Here is a 19,117-nt window from a genome sequence, read left to right as displayed (position 1 = left end):
AGAACATTGGCAGATGGTGTCATGAGCTTGTTTTATTGGTGTGGCCTTGGCTTCCTGGCCTGCCCCTCCCCGAAGGCTGGCAGGTAGAGAGGCTTCTGCATAGACTCTGGCTTTGGAGTCTTGGTGGCCTTGATGTCCCACACTGGGAAAGGGGGACCACCCAGGGGCGCCTGATGGCTATGTGTCTTCCAGAACAGGTTTGGCAAGTGCCGCCTTAGTTTGAACTAGGCCAAGGCGTTGGGATCCCAGTCTCAGATATCCCCAAAGTTCACTGTGTAGGTCTCCACAGTTGTGAAGGGAAACATGTGGCCTCTGGCCAGCTCCTCTTCCTCCTCCTCCTCCTCCTCTTCTATTTCCTCCTCCTCCAGCTCAGTCCCATACTCCGTCCCATACTCTGTCACTATTTCTGTATAGGTCTCAGTCTCTGATTCCTCCCAGCCTGCAGTGGTTGTGGGTAGAACTTCCTGGGGCCTCCAGGTAATGCCTGGTGTAGGGGAAGGTGGGGGAGTCGAGGCAGGGGCGGGGCTCGCGGCAGGGGCTGCGGTAGAATTGAGGCGCCGCAGCCGCATCTGTTCCCTCATCCGGAGCCGGTACTGTAGACGGCGCTGCTGCATGCGCCGCTGCTGTGGGGTCATGGGTCGTGAGGGGTCGATGCGGAAGATGGGCCGGTTCCCGTTCATCGCCATGATCTCCCGGATGCGCTTCCAGTTGGAGCGAGCCAGGATGAAGTTGCACTGGGTGGCCCCAATATCGTAGTCCACGTTGCAGGTCTTGGCGCTTGAGGTGTAGCCCTCAGCATGGGCCGTCACGCGGTACTCACCCGGGTTCAGGATGCGCCAGTAGTCACCCCCGCTTGCTGTACAGGAGAGACAGGCCTGACTGTCCCAGGGCCTCAAAAGCCCTGCCCGCTCACATTCCCCCAGGCCCAGTCCTCCCAAGTCCTGGGCAGGCCCAGCATGTCAGGCAGGGTTCAGGAGGCCAGAGACTTGCTACACCAGCCAGGCTCGCCTTGCTCCTTGAGGAAACTTGCTACTGCTCTGTGAGGACAAGGCGAGCCCCACCTGGGAAGGCAGGTAAAGCTGTACACACAAGAGCCAGTCGTGATACAAGCTCTATAAAATCTCAGTACTCAGGCGGGGCTGTGAATTCAAGGCTAGCCTGGGCTAGACAGCCAGGTTCTGAGCCAGCCACAGGTACATGGTGAGACCCTTGAAAAAGAGTACCTGTTTTCACACCATGGTTGATGCCACTCACGGAGATGGTAGCATTGGCAATGGGAATGCCTTGCTCGTCTGTCACCACACCCTTAATGCCACGGTGCACCTGCAGAAGAGGTAAGTTGGGGGGCCCACGTGGAAGCTTCCACGTCCACACCCCTGCCGAGCTTCCCACCCCTTTTCTGTGTAGCCCAGGTTGTCCCACCTGCTCCATGAAGGTCAGCAACGCCTCCTTGTTGTTCTCCCACTCACGGGGCAGCTCACTCTCGTGGGGGAACTTGTCACAGCCCAGGTAAATAGAGAGCTCCAGGCAGTTAGTGTGCAGGTAGCTAAAGTCATTGATAGCTGGACAGACAGAAACAGACCCGTGGTCATCCCCTCCCCCGCCCCTTCCACATGCCCTTCCCAAGCTCCTCCCCAGCGGACTTACTCCCAGACCGAGGATTCCATTTGGCCCCGTTGACAATGCCCATGCCACTGGTGTAGTCCTGTGCCTGACACCCTCCTCGGTAGGGCTCGGTCATGGTGAGATGGGCAGAGGCAAATGAGATGGCCAGCCAGCGGAAAATAGCATGATCTGGAGTCTCCTGGGCTTCAGACACCTCTTCGTCATCCTCTCCACGGGCCGCCGCCATGGCTGCGGCCAGCAGCTGCTCCTGGCTAGGCGTCCGAGCCATGTCATAGGGGTAAGACACAAGCCGCTCACCCCCATTCAGGTTTGCTCCCAGCACAAAGGGGTTCTTCTCCATCCAGGAAATGATGGCCCGGACTTCTGTGGATACCTAGGCATGGATGGCAAAAGAAGCCATTTCCCTTTCCGTCCGTGGAGCCCCACACTAGTGCTGGGAACTCCCACATCCTACCCATATCCCTCTGATTCTTCCTCTTGCCCTCCAGGGTCTCTGTGCCAATACCTCAGCTTCCTGTCAGCAAACTCCCTGCCCCCGGTCCAGGACCTGCCTCCTTACCGTGGCATCTGGGGACAGGTAGCGATCAGGAATTGGCAAGTTATTGTTCGGGACCCTGTAGGGGACCCATTTCTTCTCCTCGGCTGCCCAGAGCACGGAGTTGAGATCCGGGAAGTCCTCGAAGATGTCAAAGCCCTCCTCAGTCCACAGCCCCAGTGCCCAGTTCCCAAACTCGGAGCCCTGCGGGGAAGACCGGAGGTGACTATGGGGTGGGACGCTGGGGAGCCCCCGCCTCCACTCTCCATCCTTCCCTCGCTGGCCCACAACCCACCATCTGTGCCGCCACCTCATAGCCGTCCGGGTTCAGCGAAGGCACCAGGTGGATGCGTGTATCTTGCACCAGGTTGCGCACCCTGGGGTTCCCGTCGCGGTACTCGCGGCACAGGTACTGCATGAGCAGCAGCAGGAGCTCTCGGCCCAGCACCTCATTGCCGTGGATGCCAGCTGTGTAGCGGAACTCGGGCTCCCCTACAGAGACGGGAGATGCAGCAAGCCGTCAGCCTGGAGGCCCTGGGGCCTGCATGTCAGGCTGCATATCCGCGGTACGGGCCCAGCAGGTGCAAAGCAGGCCAGGACCCTGGTACTCTAGGCATTGGCAAAACAAGGCCCTTGGGCCCTCACCTAGCTCGTGCTCCCCAGGGTTATCCGAGATCTCCATAGCGTAGATCTTGAGCCCCCGGGAACTCTTGCCCAGGCTGTATGTGCGGGTGATGGTGGGGCACTCCTCATTCACGACCTTCATCAGCTGGCAGGGAGGAGATAGGATGTCACTCACCAGGATCCTCCTGCTCCCCTGAGGCATTCTATGGGAAGAGGCAGGTAACTCCAGCTCTTCTCAGATGCCCCCAGCTACTAGTTTCCTCCTTAAGACAAAGGGGGGGCCGACACTCCTCGAAGGGAGACTATGCCTCTGGGATGCACCCCAGCGCAGCCTGCGAGCAACCCAGCCTGTGACTCGGGTTCCTAACCTGGCGCATATCCTTGTAGCTGTGGTGCCGGAAGTCCAGGCTGTCCGTGGTTACCACCTCATTCTGTGCATAGTAGCTGTGGACAGCTGCAGACGAGCAGGTAGACAGGGCCTGAATCAGCTGCCCTCTGGACCGCATCCAAATCACAGTCAGCAACCCAAAGCCGCAGCCAGCCCCTCTTTACTCACGAGTCACGGGGCAGCCCAGCACCTCCAGGCGCATGCACAGGCTCCCGTTCCAGGTGAGTGGATAGATGCGGATGAAACGGGCCACAACTGGCTCGGGGAGCTCACTCAAGACAGGGGTGTCCTTGTCCACATTCCCATGGAAGGTCTAGAGAGAAGCGGGCCTCTCTACAATGCTTTGCCTCTCTCAAGAGTCCCCCCTGGTCCAGAGAGTAAGAGCAGGGCAACTCTCGGGCACCTACCATCTCCTCGTAGCCATTGGTGTACATCGCCCAGGTCTGACTGTCATTGCTGAAGCCCACGAAGAAGGTGGTCACAAAGTCGTCACTGTGGAGCAGACAGAGTCAAGGCAAAGCTGCTCTCATCCAGGGCTCCAAGGCCCTGAGACCAACTTCCGGGCCAGCAAGGCCGGGGAGCACGGCCTGGACCTCTGTGCCTGCATGGCCACGGGTGGTGGCTGTTGCAAAGCCTATCTATCCATCTGAACATGCGGACTGACTAGCCATGCTAAGGACCAGGTTCATGGTTGGTCCCTCATGGGTTTTTCTGGCCTTCCCAGGTCAAGGGCTGTCTGGAATAGCCCAGAATGGGACTCAGCTGTGCTGGAGGCCCTGCCCACCGCCTAAGAGCCCATCTACATACTGGATGTTGGAGTCCCGGCCCTGGGTGATGACGCCCGTGAACCGGGTCATCCTTCTGGTGTCCACCTCAATCCACTGGGTCTGCGCCTCATCCTCAGCACACCAAGCCCCATCATAGTAGTCATCTTCATTGGCACCAGCCTGTTAGAGGAGAGGCTGAGCATGGGCATAGGGGCCCCTGCCCACCGCTGGATGGACAGTCCACTCACCCACCTGCATGTTGAGCCGGCCCCGCTGAGCCCCCAGGCCGTGGCGCAGCATGGAGGAGGCCCGGATCTGGTTGTCCTCAATGCGGTGTGACTCCATCCCGATGGGCGGACACTCTGCAGATGCACAGCCTTGGCTAGCGGCTCACGGACTCAACCTTCATTAGTCCAGAGCCAACGGGCCTACCGCCCATGCTCTTACATGTGGGCGCCCGTCAGAGGCACAGCTCCGCAGCTTGTGCCTCTGAAGACTCTACCTGTCTCAAGTCGACTCTGGTCAGGCCAGGAGCCAATTGAAACCAAGCCTGCTTCCCCTGCATTAGCTGCCATCTGAAGAATGAGCTGACGGTGGTGCCCAACACATGTGACAAATCCTAGGGCTCCAGGCACGTCACCCAGAAGAAACCTATAAAGGCAGCTGGAGCCCTCTCCCCCCTCCCTGAGGACCTGCCACTGTCACCCAGCTCCTGGATAACAGGAAGCTCTGCCCCACTCCCCCCAAGCAGGCCAGGCCAGAGCACAGCTGCGGCTGAGTAATGCTGTCTTCAGCTCCTGGGCTCTCCCCAGTGTGCGAGAATCTATGGGAGGATGGGCTTCTGGGGGTCAAAGCTGCACCAAGAAATATGGTCCTATGCATGGTCCTGATGCTCCTCACCCTCCACCTCTAGCCCCACTCACTGATTTTCTCCACGGGAGCCCACTCCTCCTCCAGCTCCTCGCCCTTCCGGGACCCTGCTAACAACAAAGGGAAGGGCTGAAGCCAAGGGCCTACAGCATCAAAAGGCCAAATGCTGCCCCAAGGGGACTGGCCATATACCTTTGTGATCCTTGTTTTTCTCCATAGCCCACTTGTCCTCTGTCTCCTCCTTGGGGCCACTGCCCTCCTTTTTTGGTTTCTCTGGGCCATGGAAGATAAAAGAGTCAAGTTGGCCCTGAGCCTGGAGTAGGGGAGGCCAGGCTAAGCTGGGAACACATGGGGAGGGGTGTCAGGTTGAGCTGGGTATATGGAAGGATCAGGTTGAGCAGGGGTACATGAGGGTCAGGCTGACCTGGGAGCAAGCAGGAGTGGTCAGGCAGAGCTGGGAGCATGCGGTGGGGTTCGGGCTAAGCTGGGGATACATGAGGGTCAGGCTGACCTGAAAGCAGGGGGGAAGGGGTCAGGATGAGCCTGGATCATGCAGATAAGGATCACGCTGAGCTGGGGACAGAGGGATTCCGGCTGAGCTGGGGCACATCTGGCCTCAAGAGGGAGCCTGCTATGATATCTGCCCGGCCTCACTCACTCATCTCCTCCTTTTCTTCATCCACCTCTTGTCCAGCATCGGGCTTCTCTGGCGGAGGATGGGGAAAGTAGTAATCCACTGTGGAAGAGAAAGCCTGGCTTAGCCGGTCCTACTCCTGGCCTGGCCTGGGCTCCTGACCTCACTGGAGGCCGTGAGGCAGGCATTGGCAACAGGGGAGAGAGGAGAGAAGGTAGGGGACAGGCCAAGACTGAGGTCACAAGCCTGGTACAAGGTCAGCCTATGGAAAGGAAGACTCAAAGATGGGCAGAGGGTGGTGCCTGGATGGCAGCTGGCATCTGTGGCCAGGAGGGGCCAGGCCAGGAGATCTGAGGCCGAGAGTAGGGAAATGGTAAGGACCTGTGCAAGGAGGAGGTTTGAAGGATCCACTGGGATCTGGGGGAGGGGTGTGCTGAAGTCAACAGCCCAACTCCTTAGAGAAGGCAGGTGAGGTGGGCAGGAAGGAAGTCTGCTAGGGAGGGCTGAGAGAGACCCAGAGACGCCCCTAGTGGGGGCAAGAGCAAAGATGGGAGCCAGAAAGAGAGGCAGGGAAAGCCCAGTGTCCTGTCTACACTCTTGGCCCCAGATGTCACTTGCCTGCATCCCTTGGACTTTGGGATAGGAGATACTCACGGTCATCATAGTTGGGGATCAAGTAGCCGTCCTCATAGTCGGGGGGCAGCAGGGGCTTCAGAGGTGGCTCTGTGGAGGTAAGGCAGAAGTAAATCAGAGCCTCTCCCCTGACCCCGAGCCCCCTCTACTGCCTCCCACCAGCCTACCGATTTCCTTTCTCTCCTCTGGCTCTTCGGCCTTCTCCTTGGGGGGCTCTGGCCAGAGCCTCTTCCTGCTGGGTGTTGGTCTGGGCTGCTTCTGGCGCCGGATGTACTCAACTAAGAGGGAGGCAGATTCTGAGCAGGCGCACTGGGCTGACCTCTGGGAGGAGCCATCAGTGCCCAGGCCAGAGTCTAGTCCACACCTGAGCAGGGGCTCTACTCACAATCTTCATAATCCTCCCGCTCTATCTGGTCATTGTAGTCCAGTGTGGGCACCTCGGTCTCCTCCTCTGGCTCTGAGGGAAAGAAAACAGTAGGCTACCGACAACCCGACCAAGGCCCAGTCCAGAAAGGCCCTCAGTCTAGTAGGACTGCGTGGCTGTAGGCCATGACTAAGCGGATGGCAGCTGCTCATCTGGCTGGTGTTCCCTGGCCTCCACCTGGGTCCCCTCTCCTTGACCTTGCCAGATATTTGTGAAGGTTTTTCCTATGACACAGAAGTCCCAGGATGAACAGGGGTACCTAGCCGAACCACCTTGAAAGCTGACGGCCACAGTGTGTCAGAGCCTTTGTGGACGCCGCAGATACCCTCCTAAGGCCACGGCTCACTCCGAGAAGCATAGGAAGCTCACTTCTACCTTAGCTCCACACAGCCACCTCGGAAGCCCCTGCTGCTCCCTGACTATGGGCTACTTGCTCCCCAACTATGACGACAGTGGCAATCTAGTATCCCAAAGTCCACGGGCTACAGTACAGTGCTAGTAAACTGAGGGTAGAGAGCTATGCTGCCTTCTAGAGGAGGGCTTACCACAAAGCTGCTGCCAGCAGAGGAAAGCAGGAGGGAGCAGGGGGCAGAGTTCTCACCTATAGGCTCCCAAGCCTTCTCCCTGCCTGAGTGGCAGCATTACGAGAACTCACCGATAAAACTACCAAGGCCTCAAAGCTTCCTTGTCTTACGGTCCCAAGAATCTCAGCCTCATTCCTTTATGTCCTCAAAAAGGTCCTTGCCAGGGATCCTGCTACAAACCTCTCTCCTGTGGTGGCTCCTTGGGACTGGGGTTAGAGGATGAGGGGAGTGGCCACTCCGGCATTTCAAAGGGGGCCACGGTTGAGAGCCCCGGTCCTGGCATGGGCTTCTTGGTAGTCTTGGGTGGTTTCTCCTTGGGCTTCTTGGTGGCCTTGGGTGGCTTTTCCTTGGGCTTCTTGGTGGCCTTGGGTGGCTTTTCCTTGGGCTTCTTGGTGGCCTTGGGTGGCTTTTCCTTGGGCTTCTTGGTGGCCTTGGGTGGCTTTTCCTTGGGCTTCTCGGTGGGCCTGGTGGGCCCCTCCAGGTGTTGTTTGGTAACCTTGGGGCCTTTGTCCTTCTTTCCTTTCTTCCCCTTCTCTTTGTTCTTTTCTGCAGGGACTGTCAAGGATGAAAATGTAGGATCAAACAATCAGGGCCCATTCTGTGTGCCCATGTGGTCCCTTACAGTGCCCATAGCCTGGGTGTGAGGACACCTGTCAGTGCTTGGTCCAGTATAGATGGGGAAACTGAGGTTAGCCACTTGCTCAATTGGTAGAATGACGTATGTGTCCAGGCTTCCTGTCTGCACATCCAGAGGGATCAGCAACAACTCTTGGCTGCTCTAAAGCCTGAGTATGAGACACGACATCTAGGGAGACATCTCCATCTGCCAAAACCTCCATGGGGGGTCCTCACGTCTGCCTAGCTCTGGAGCATAGTTCTGTGCAAGGCACGGAAGTTGCAGGGAAGTGCCTGAAGGAGCAAAGCTACCCAAGCAAACAGCTAGGCAAATTAAAGAGAACCGCACAGCCTTCCTACAGCTTCCTTGCAGGGACAAGAAAAGCTTCAAAGAGATACTCAAGTCAGCTGCGGGTGTAGTTCAGTACGAGAACAGTCATTCGCCTGGTATGTGCAAGGCCCTGGGTTTGGTTCCCCAGCACTGCACCAAGGGAGGAAGGCAGGAAGGCAGGCAGGCACTCAGTAGGTCTTGGAATGCCAAAATGAGGTCTAGGGTAGGTTGAAAGCCAGAACCAACAGGAGGCCCTGGGGACCACATCAAGGGCAGAGGAACAGGTAGGTAGGTAGGTAGTTCCTGGCTGCTGGCTCATCTCAGAGAAGTCTGATCAGCCCGCAGCACCGTAGAAGCTGCAAATGGTCCGGTGGGAAACACAAAGGAAGTGGGCTGAAACACAGGGAACATTTCAAAACCCGCGGCAGAAGCAGGGGCTCTGGCAATGTCCAGCAAGCCTTGGTTGCTGGAGGTAAATCGTGCAGGGAGGTGAGGCGCAGGGGAGAACAAGCCTGATCTACAGCAGTGGGGGCTGGAGGGGGAAGCTGCTGACCTCAGGAATGAGGAATGGTGCCTTACAGTCTCCTGGGAGAGAGATCACAAGATTCTCTGCCACTCTCCAGAGGGCCATGAAAAACAACTAAGATTTACCGACAGCTGATTACATAAGAGGCTCAGCGTTACATGCCTCGGTGATGCTATCACCTCGCTTATTTCTGACCTCGCTTATCTCGGACTGCCCGCCTCTACCTGGAAGTCTGGAGAACAGAGGTCTTCCTCACCCTCCTCCCCTGTGGCAGAAGAGGAGGGGACTCCCTAGGCTTGAAGCTCGCCAATAACAGACTAGGGCTAGTTTGAACAAGGAGGTAAACGCAATCCCCCACCCGCCCAAACCTACATCCTTGGACGACTGGATCCTTAGACTCGCAAAAACCCAGGGCTGGACATACCTCCAGGTCTCCAAACTACTGGCTAGAAAGGCCTGGCACTGGATTGCCTTGTATTGCACTGGAGAGCCAGTCCTCACTGGGTGGCATGGGCAGCCACTAAACCCTCCGGAGTCCCTGTATGTCCACTTGAGGCCATGGCCGCCCGTGCCGCCGGCTTCTCACCTTCTCCATCTGCCCGCAGCTTGCCCCCTGCCTTGGATTTGCGGGCATTCTGGGTGGGCTCGGGAAGTGGTTGGGCTTCCACGTCGTCCTCCCGGGGCGGGGACTGGGTCTCCAGCTCCGAAAGGAAGCCTTCGAGGAACTCCTCGATCTCGTCGTCCGTCAGCACCGTCTGCGGGCTCCCCCCGGGGCACAGCGCCAGCAGTGCCAGGAGGCCACAGAGCAGGGGTGCGGTGCGCACCGCAACCATGGCTCTGGGCACTCGCAGGACCCGGGTGGGCTTGGGCAGGGACTTGGATGGCAGGGGCAGCGCCCCGCGTGGAAGGCAGGACAGGGCTTGAGGGACCCCGGGGAGCAACGTGGGCGTCGAGGGTACCCAGAAAGGGGTGGGAGAGGGAGAACAAGGGGCTCCGGGAAAGGTTCTGGCGGGCCCAGCCCCAAGGCGCTGACGGCGGCGACTGGGCGCTCCCACCCCGCGTGGCCAGCACTCACGCGGACCGCCCTCCAGAGTGCTTGCGACGGCCTGGCTGGGGCGGGGGCTTCGGGTTTCCGGAGGGAGAGGAGGAGGAGTCGGCCTTGGACCGGGGGCTGCGGGGGAGGGAGGCGGAGCAGAACGAGCCCCGAGCTCACAGCAGCTTCCGCGCCCAGCATAGAGGGTCTGGGTGCATGCAGGGCGCCTGGTGGGAAGGCAGGCCTGGGAGGAGAGAATGTGGAGTGCAAGTTGTGGGGAAGGACGCGTGCAGGGTCTAAGGAGATCTGGGCTGTACTGATTGTGCCCTCTGTTCCGTGCCTTAGAGCTTGGTAGGAGAGGGAGGGAGGGTAAAAGGAACCTGGTGCCCCGAGGGTACTGGCAATCCACTCCTTCCCGCTCCCTGGAGACTGGTTCTTCGAAGAATCACCTGCTCTGTGTAGTTATCGCCCGTGTCCACAACAGAAAACAGCCTTGTAGGGATTCGGTTTTTCTGAGGGAGGCTCTCAGCAAGCCAGCTGCTGTCCTGGAGATGGGAGCCCCACTCAAGAGCTCAAGTCCCACTGTGGAAAAATAGCCATTTCTTTCTTTTCTCTAACCAGAATTGATTAAAACAACAACAGATCGTTTACAATAGCCCCGGCTACCATACAGGCCCAGAGGGTACATAGAGCCTCCGAGCCTGCCAGGGTACATCCGTCCAGGTGCCAGCATGTCAGCCGTTGGCGTCTAGAAGATAAATGTTGGCTGGTTCCAATGGCCATCACAGCTAAATCCGGTACTGCCAGAGCATTTACCACTGAAGGATTAAGGATTCGGAAGCAGGCTTGTAGCCATGGGTCCAGGTCAGTAGCGGCAGCTTTCAACCAAGACGGGAGGTACCCAGAAAGAGCAGAGGAGGGACCCTAGGATGATTGACATGCTCGACTTGACATCTCAGCTGGAAGAGTAAAAGGAAAAAGCAGGTCAGGAAACACCAGCACAACCCTCACCCCCCGCCCTACCCCCCAGCCAACATGAGCAGGAAGAGAAATAGGGAGATTTTCAGGGACTGGGCCCTGCACCCCACCTCTCTGGGAATAGGTGAGGCCCTTCCAGACAGTTCTTTTCTGGCTCTCCCATAGGAAGCAGAGATACTACGCTGAGAACTGGTACCTGGGGTCTATCCCATCTCTGCCCTCCCAGCCACCAGGTTTCAGCAGGCCTCAGAGTCCAGAACTTAACTGCATGTATATTAAATGGATCATGTTGTGCCATGCCTAGCACAACATGGTCAACCCCTGCATCCCACAGGCAATGTTGGTCCTCATCAGTTTTGCGCCAACTGTCCGCCCCCACCACCACCCCCCACATCCCAGAACGACCTTCTCACAGAAGTAACTTCAGCTTGGTGGTGTAGCAGCAAGGGTGAAGCAAGTTTCCCATCATCCTCTGAATCACTGTGCTAAAAAATCAGTTCTGGGAATTTGCTTTCTGCCCCCAGTCTAGGCCAATGTACCCTGCCGGGGAGGCCACAGGGTGCATGCTGGGCCATGGATGTCACTTCCCTAGGAATGGGTCATACTTGGACTGAATCTGGGCCAGATATCCTCTGCCAGGGAAAATAGAAGCCATTTCAAAAATGGAAAACAAAATCCCCCAAGATCTAGAGAGCCTTTCCTAGCCTCAGTGAGTCACTAGCAGGAATGTGAGCAGGCATGCCTATGAGGAGCTGGGCCCAGGAGGTCTGAGGGGTTGAGGAAGGTGGACAGGGAGCATTATGCTAGGCTGGTGTTTCCCCTCCCCCCAGGGAACCCATCCTCAGGGAGTCCTTTTGATCTGGGACCACAGCTCTGGGACAAGGGGATAAGAAGAAGCCAGCGCCTGTGAAGGGAGCCCTCCCCTCTGCTAAGGAGCACAACAGCTAGGTCAGCTGTGCAGAGGGCGCGGTCATGGACAGCTGAGGAAAGTGGAAGGCCAGTGGCTTCCATGACCAAGAGCTCTCGGAGGGCCCACAGGAGTTCTCTGTCTGTGGCCTCCGGTCCTACTAGGCAGTTTGGTAACTCCTCTCCCCTCCCTCCTGACTCCAGTTTTCCATGTGAATGTATTAGGGTCTTCCCAAGGGATCCTACAACAGAACTGGGCCGGCCTGAGAGAAGAAAGGTGTCCTTCAATTTTTTTTTTTCAGTGCTGCAGAGCTGGAAGGAGAGGTTCTGGGGAACAGAGGCCCAAGCCTCTGATCCTTCAGTGAATCTGTGTAGTTTGCACCTCTTAGGGCTTGGAACAAGCACCCTGCCATGAGGGCTACCTGCCAGAGGGAAGCCCCAGGAGACAGAGGCTAAGGTTGGGTCAAGGGCAAAGAGGACTGGTGTTCTGTGGTGTCACATAAGCAAAGTTGCCCACATGGGAAAGGACACAAAGGTCTCTTTTTCCTTTGCAGTGTCAGATCTCCCCATGGAAGGAAGGGTACCCACACCCTTCTTATGAGAGGCCAGTTCTCTCAGGTCAGGCTCCCGGGGTAGAGGGAAGGGATACTGCAAACAGCATAAGAAATCAAAATGTTTAATTAAATTGATAGGCCAGGTCTGGTGGAACACGCCTGTCACCCCAGGATTCAGAAGGTCGAGACAGAAAGACAGCAATTTTGAGGCCAGCCTGGATTCTGGAGTGCAACCCTGCCTTAAAAATAAACAGGAGCTGGAGAGATGGCCCATTAGTTAAGAGCACCTACTACTTTTGCAGAGGGCCTAAGTTCAGTTCCAAGCACCCACGTGGTGACTTACAACCATTTGACTCCAGCTCTGGGGAATCTGATGCCCTCTTCTGGCCTCCCTGAGCACTGCATTACATGGTGCACAGATGTACTTGTAGGTAAACACTTGTACACAAACAATTAAAAATAAATCTTTAAAAATAAAGAAAGAGGGCTGGAGAGATGGCTCCAGAGGTAAGAGCACTGACTGTTCTTCTGAAGGTCCTGAATTCAATTCCCAGCAACCACGTGGTGGCTCACAACAATCTGTAATGAGATCTGGTGCTCTCTTCTGTGTGTAAGTGTATATGCTGGCAGAATAATGTATACATGATTAATAAATAAATCTTTTAAAAAAATAAAGAAAGAAATGAGCTGGGCGGTGATGGCACATGCCTTTAATCCTAGCACTCAGGACACAAAGGCAGGTGGATCTTTGAGTTCCAAGACAGCCAGGACTACACAGAGAAACCCTGTCTCAAAAACCCAAGTGCCAGATAAATAGATAGATAGATAGATAGATAGATAGATAGATAGATAGATAGATAGACAGACAGATGGATAGATAGACAGACAGATGGATAGATAGACAGACAGATAGACAAATAACTGAATGTAGTCAGTTAATGCTGACTGATGATGGGTCAGAAGCAGGAAGGAGGGAGACAGAAAGGGGCTGAATACAGATGGCATATCCTATTTCCTGAGACGTCAATGACGATCTTAGCTTTCCTGTGCTTCAGTGGGAAGGAGTGGCTTGACTGAGAGGAAAGGTCTGTGCCTTTGGGCCAACCTAACACACAAGTAAGGTTCTAGATAGTGTATTTCATTGTTGCAGATATCATTCAAGCCTCCAAAAATACTGGATAGGCTTGGGGTCACAAGGGTTTAGACCTTCTTCTGCTTGCTGGAGACTCTCTCCCCTATAGTCAGATCTGAGTCCTGTCTCATTCAGGTGACCACAAGCTTCTGCACTCCTCCTCCATGTGGTGCTTTGAACAGGAATGACCCCCAGAGACACTGAATTTGAATGCTTGGTCACGGGGAAGTAGCACTATTAGGAAGTTATGATCTTGTTGGAGTAGGTGTGACCTTGTTTGAGGAAGCGTGTCACTGGGGGTGGACTTTGACATTTCAAATGCTCAAGCCAAGCTCAGTGTCTCTCTCTTCCCGCTGCCTACTCATCCAGATGTAGGACTCTTGGCTGCTTTTCCAGCACTGTGCCTGCCTGCGTGCCACCACGCTTCCCGCCGTGACAATAATGGACTAAGCCTCTGAACCTGTAAGGCAATGGAATGTTTTATTTATAAGAGTTGCAGTGGTCATGGATCTCTTCGCAGCAATAGAGCCCTAACTAAAACATTCCATGTCTGAGGAATACCGTGGGCCTTCCAAGAATTTCCTGACTGATTCATGGCATCTCTTTGAAGGTGTTCCTCTCACACTATACAGTGGGAGCCTTATGCTGGGGCAACCTCTAAGGGAAGTGGGCAAGTCTAAAGGTCTTAGCTGAATCCTACCTAACACAACCTGGGGCCAGAGGTGCATCTCAGCTTCCCAAGTACGTTAAAAAGATAGCCCTGACCCTCTCAGTAGGACCCTTTCTTCAGGGAGCTGATGAACTATCTCTGTGGTTCTACACATGCCTGGGGGCTGATGGGCAAAACAGAATATCAGTCAGCTGCCCACCTAGCGCCTCTCTACGAGCTCACTGGCTGTGTATCCTTGCCTATGGCTCTTTGATTGGCTTGACAGCATCTAGAGTGGACCAGCAAGACGGCTTGGTGAGTAAAGCGCTTCCCACCGAGCCTGGTGACCAGAGTTCTAGCCCTAGGACCCACATGATGGAAGAGAAGAACCAACTCCTGCTAATTGGCTTTTACTTTTCACACCTGTGCAATGGCGGCCCCACGCCTTGCAGTAAGCAAATGTCAGGAAATAAAAACAGAGTGGAACATAAGGAGCACCCAGGGCGGCGTTGGCTTGGGAATGACCAGAACCCCAGTCACTGTAAGCTTCCTTTGGAAAGTTGAGGCTAGAAAAGACTGAGTTTGAGCGAGCTGGGGTGGCAAACGCCTTTGATCCTGGCACTCAGGAGGCAGAGGAAGGCAGATCTCTATGAGTTTGAGGTCAGCCTGGTCTATAAAGAGAGTCCAGGACAGCCAAGGCTGTTACACAGAGAAACCCTGTCTTGAAAAACAACAACAACAAAGACTGAGTCCAGGACCTCAGCAAATGGGACCTTAGACAAAAGGGTCCACACAAGGAACCCCAAGCTGCTTTGAGGGAGGGGAAAGGATAATCAGTTGGCTAGACTCTGCTTCTAGACCTCTCATGGAAGAGGGCAGGAGGCTGCGAGCATATGGGAGCCAGGCAGCAGACAGACTGTCCCAACCTGAGCCTGAGGCTTATGAGCTCTCTGTGGCAGCAGCTCCAACATGGAAAGTCTGAGGAACTGGAAAGCGGCGTGTACCAAGGTCTCTGTGAGCCCTTTCTCTTCAATTGCTCTCAAATCTACCATGTGCATTTGGAGAGAAGCATTTTTGAATCGGAGGTCCAAGAAACCTGGCTTTGCCATCAGGCCTCTCCTGGACACTGGGTCTTCCCAGGAACCCAATGGAAAAGGACAGGATTTTCCTTCCCCTGGCAGAAGTCCCTCAATTCCTCCTTCTTTGCAGCCCAACTGCCTGGATTTCAGCAGTGGGGTCAGCTGCTCAGGCGCACAAAGAGAGGTGGTTCCCTGAGCCGAGCAGCTCTGGGTCTTCCAGGCAGTGGCTAGCCGGCTCACCAACTGGCAGAACAATCCTCTCTGTTTCCAACAACTTGAAAACCACATGTGTTTTTCCATAGTCCAGGCTCCCTGGGCCTGGCTGCTGAGTGAGCAGAGTTCGCGCTGAATTCCTTCCACTCACCGCAGGGCAGACAGTGGGCCCAGCTGTGGGGAGACTCTCTGGAATGGGGGGTCACCACATCGAGGCAGGGCAGGCATCCAGCACTGATGAGTAATTCTGCAGCTTGCTGGTCCGGGAAGGAGACATGTGACAATTTGGTGTAACAATCAGCCCAGTGTTAAGCCAGAGAGAAGGAGACCCTTCAAAATGGGGTCCACAGACAAAAATGAGTGTTTGCTTCCCCCACACACCTTCATCAAGATTAACTTCAGGTTACGATGTTAATACTTCTTGTCCTGAACAGAAGACTTTGCTGCATTCGAGCTTTGGCCCTGAGTACAACAAAAGTCGCTGAGGATGAAATCTCAAAGGAACAAAACACTAGGAAGGAATCTGCCCTTCTTAGGTGAGGTCAGAGTGAGCATCACAGCCTCCTGCAGTGCTAGGAACCAGCTGTGGCCTCAGACCAACCTCCTGTGAAGTCACACTCCGTAACAGCTCACTCTTTGTCTGGGACAGGGTGTTGCTATGTAGTCCAGGCTCGTCTAGAACTCATAATCCTCCTGCCTGATCCTCCTCAGAGATTAGAGAAGAGTCTATGACTTTGTCTTGGAGACTCAGCTACTCTCTTTTGTGAAACTCGCAAAATGATACAGTAAATCTCTATATCATGGTTCCAGGTTTCATGGAGACACATCTGGACACCTGTGCCTGAAAACAGTATTTCTTTTTTAAGATCTGCTAGGTGTGATGTCACACATCCTTTGGTCCCTAGGAAGACTCAGTGTCTGGAGGGACAGGGTCTGAGGTCCCAGAGACCTGATGGCAAAGCCAGGTTTCTTGGCCCTCCAATTCAAAAATGCTTCTCTGAATGCACGTGGTGGTGCAGACCAATGGCACTGACGAGGAAGGTGGATCTACAAAGACCAGCCTGATCTACAAAGCAAGTTCTAGGCCAGCCAGGCCTACACGGAGAAACCCTGTCTCAGAAAAAATAATAATAAAGCTTTATTTTATTTTATATGTGTGAGCATTTTGCCTGTACGTATGTCTGCACCTGTCCAGTACTGCTTTGATAAAGGAAACTACATTTTTAAAGCTAACTTGGTTCTACTTCCCTTTTAAGTGTCTAGCTTATTGAGAAAGCATTTACCCAGCATGCAAGAGTCCCTGGGTTCTAGAAAAACAAAACAAAACCCCAGAGAATATAAGTTTGCTCAAGGAGGTTGTGGTGGCACACCCCTTTAATCCCAACACTCAGGAGACAGAGACAGGCCGATCTCTGTAACTTTGAGGCCAGCCTGGTCTACCAAGAGAGTTCCAGGGCTACACAGAGAAACCCTATCTCACAACCAAGATGACATTTACACAATGGAATATGACTCAGCTATTAAAAACAAAGAAATCATTCATTTTTCAGGCAAATGGACAGACTAGAAAAGGTCATCCTGAGTGAGGTAAACCAGACCCAGAAAGACACTCATGGAATGTACTCACTTACAAGTGGATATTAGCCATGGATAAACATGCTACAACCCACAGACCCAAAGAAACCAAGGAGGGCACAAGGGAGGATGCTGAATCTCACTCAGACTAGGAAATAAAATAGATACCTGAAGTAGATGCAAGGAGGGAACTGGGTGGGGAAGGGGATGGGGAGGGTAACAGGGGTGGGGATCAGGTGTGCAGGGAGCAGAGGTCAAGGGTTGGGAGGGAGGACTTGGAGAGGGAACTGAAATCGGCAGGCAGGGTGGAGGCATCTCTGGGATAGGGGAAGCTTCCAGGAGTCTATAGGGGTGGCCCTGAGACTTCAGTGAAGGTTAAGGCGCCTGAAGTGGCCACCTCCTGTAGCCAGGTGGGACTTCCAGTGGAGGGAGGGAGACCCATAAAACCTTAGACCCAAAACTTGTCTTGCCTACAAGAAGTATAGGGGTAAAGATGGAGCAGAGAGTGAGGGAAAGGCAAACCAATGGCTGGCCCAATTTGAGACACAGCCCATGGGAGAGCACCAACCCCTGACACTATTAATGATACTCTGCTGTGCTTGCAGATAGGAACCTAGCATAACTGTCTTCTGGGAGGCTTCATCCAGCATTGGATGGAAACAGGATCAGAGAGCCACAGCCAAACAGTAGGCCAAGCATGGGGAGTTCTGCGAAAGAGCAGGAGGAAGGATAGAGGGAGATGGAGGGGTCAAGGACACCATAAGAAGACCTACAGAGTCAACTAACCTAGTCCCCATGGGGACATGCATGGACTGGACCTAGGCCCCCTACATATGTAGCAGATGTGGTCAACAGGTGGGTCCCTTCACAATGGGAGGAGGGGCTGTTGCCTGCCTCTGGATCCCTTCTTCCTAGCTAAGCTGCCTTGTCATGCCCCAGTAGGAGAGGATGTGCTTAGTCCTGCTGTGAATTTGAGGTGCCTGGGTGGGTTGGTACCCCTGGGAGGCCTCCCCTTCTCTGAGAGAAAGGAGACTGTAGAATGGGGAAAATGGGGCATGAAGACAGGACTGGGAGGAGACGAGGGAGGAGGCTGGAATCAGGCTGTAAGAAGATTAAATTAATAAATAAATGAAGGAAAAAAAAAAACCCAAAGAATAAAAGTGAGCTCAAAGAGCTGGAGAGATGGCTCAGAGGCTAAGAGTACTTGCTGCTCTACCAGAGAACATGGGTTCAATTCCTAGCACCCATATGTGGCTCACAGCCGACTATAACTCCAGTCCCAGGGAGCCAGAGCCCTCTTCTGCTTCCTCCACGAGCATCCGGCATGCATGTAGTACGCAGACATACATCCAGCCAAAATGTCCATATTAAAAAAATTAGAGTGAGCTAAGAGATATAAATAGACAATTCACAAAAGAAACGCAGGAGGCCACTAAACATGTACAAACGTTTGCGCTCACCAAAGGTTATAAACATTCAAACCGAAGGGGGCTGGAGAAATGTCTCTGTGGTTAAGAGCACTGACAGCTCTTCCAGAAGACTCGGGTTTCATTCCCAGCACTGGCACGTGGCTCACAGTCATCCGTGACTCAAGTCTCAGGATCCAATACCCTCTTCTGGCCTCCCAGAGGGACAAGTGCAGCTGTGGTGCACAGACATATGTGAAAGCTGAACATACAATGCACATAAAAATAAAGGTCTTGGGGGCGGGAAAGAGGCCTCAGTGGTTAAGAGCACAGGCTGCTCTTCCAGAGGACCCTGGTTCAATTCCCACTCATACATATCTGTAATTCCAGTTCCAGGGGATCCGACATCCTCACACAGAAGGTATGCAGGCAATACATACATGTACATAAAAGAAAATAAGTTGGTTTAAAAAAAAAGTCCTAAAACTATCAAGCCAAAGCCAGGCATGGTGATGCATACCTTTTCAAGGCAGAAGACAGATCTCTGTGAATCTGAGGACAGCCTGGGCAGGGCAACCAGGACTACATAGAGATCTGGTCTCAAAAAACAAAAATCAACCCAATTCTCTTTTTCTCTCTCTCCTTCCACCCCCCCCCCCCCATTTTTTCTTTTCCTGCCTTCTCTCCCTTCCTCCTTCCTGCCCCCTTTTTCCTTTCTGAGACAGGGTCTTGTGTAGCCCACAACTGGCCTTGAACTGGCCATACAACTGAAGATTTTTTTACATTTGTGAGCCTGCATCTTCCACTTCTCAAGGAGTGCTCTCCTGCACACACACACACACACACACACCAAACAAATAATCTTTCCTCGTAAGAAGTACTGGGAGAGGGCTGTCGAAGTCCCTGGTAACAGGAAGGCCCCCGGGAGACTGTCCTATCTAAGATAAGTTGGCAGCAGAGAACAGAAGAGTCCGGCTGCAAACAGCTGAACTCCGACAAGCACCCTGCTGGGAAACAAACTCAGTGTAACAGCAA

General features: G+C 54.3%; 1 protein-coding gene across 3 annotated transcripts; it reads right to left on the bottom strand.

Annotated features, from left to right (window-relative positions):
• Positions 1–14: 14 nt before the first annotated feature.
• Aebp1 (AE binding protein 1) lies at positions 15–10,543 on the bottom strand. 3 transcript variants are annotated; one of them, XM_021632687.2, is made up of 21 exons: positions 10,040–10,543; positions 9,144–9,834; positions 7,266–7,640; positions 6,463–6,534; positions 6,245–6,355; positions 6,099–6,167; positions 5,469–5,546; positions 5,003–5,083; positions 4,864–4,920; positions 4,193–4,302; positions 3,981–4,120; positions 3,581–3,665; positions 3,342–3,486; positions 3,154–3,239; positions 2,807–2,930; positions 2,457–2,653; positions 2,186–2,365; positions 1,648–1,999; positions 1,423–1,562; positions 1,224–1,323; positions 15–856 (listed from the first exon to the last, which is right to left on the bottom strand). In XM_021632687.2, exons 2-21 carry the CDS (start codon positions 9,388–9,390, stop codon positions 252–254), a joined length of 3,354 nt encoding a protein of 1,117 aa, XP_021488362.1. In that variant the 5' UTR covers positions 9,391–9,834; positions 10,040–10,543; the 3' UTR covers positions 15–251. The 3 variants fall into 3 exon arrangements, with proteins under 3 accessions (XP_021488362.1, XP_021488363.1, XP_060221606.1); XM_021632688.2 differs by having other exon boundaries at positions 4,864–4,917; positions 10,040–10,532; XM_060365623.1 differs by lacking the exons at positions 5,469–5,546; positions 6,099–6,167; positions 6,245–6,355; ... (2 more) ...; positions 9,144–9,834; positions 10,040–10,543 and adding an exon at positions 5,322–5,340 and having other exon boundaries at positions 4,864–4,917.
• Between the last annotated feature and the right edge of the window lie 8,574 nt (positions 10,544–19,117).

This window comes from Meriones unguiculatus, chromosome 12, assembly GCF_030254825.1.
Source record: "Meriones unguiculatus strain TT.TT164.6M chromosome 12, Bangor_MerUng_6.1, whole genome shotgun sequence".
Taxonomy (NCBI): Eukaryota; Metazoa; Chordata; class Mammalia; order Rodentia; family Muridae; genus Meriones; species Meriones unguiculatus.
Note: the sequence above shows the minus strand (reverse complement) of the source record. Positions and strands in the feature narration are given on the sequence as shown.

Bases quoted from the DNA above. Each gene is read 5' to 3' on its own strand.
- Aebp1 (XM_021632687.2), bottom strand. From the start codon at position 9,390: ATGGTTGCGGTGCGCACCGCACCCCTGCTCTGTGGCCTCCTGGCACTG. The intron at 7,641-9,143 runs GTGAGAAGCCGG...CATCCTTGACAG, and splicing joins GCTGCGGGCAGATGGAGAAG to TCCCTGCAGAAAAGAACAAA. The intron at 3,240-3,341 runs GTGAGTAAAGAG...GCTCGTCTGCAG, and splicing joins GCTGGGCTGCCCCGTGACTC to CTGTCCACAGCTACTATGCA.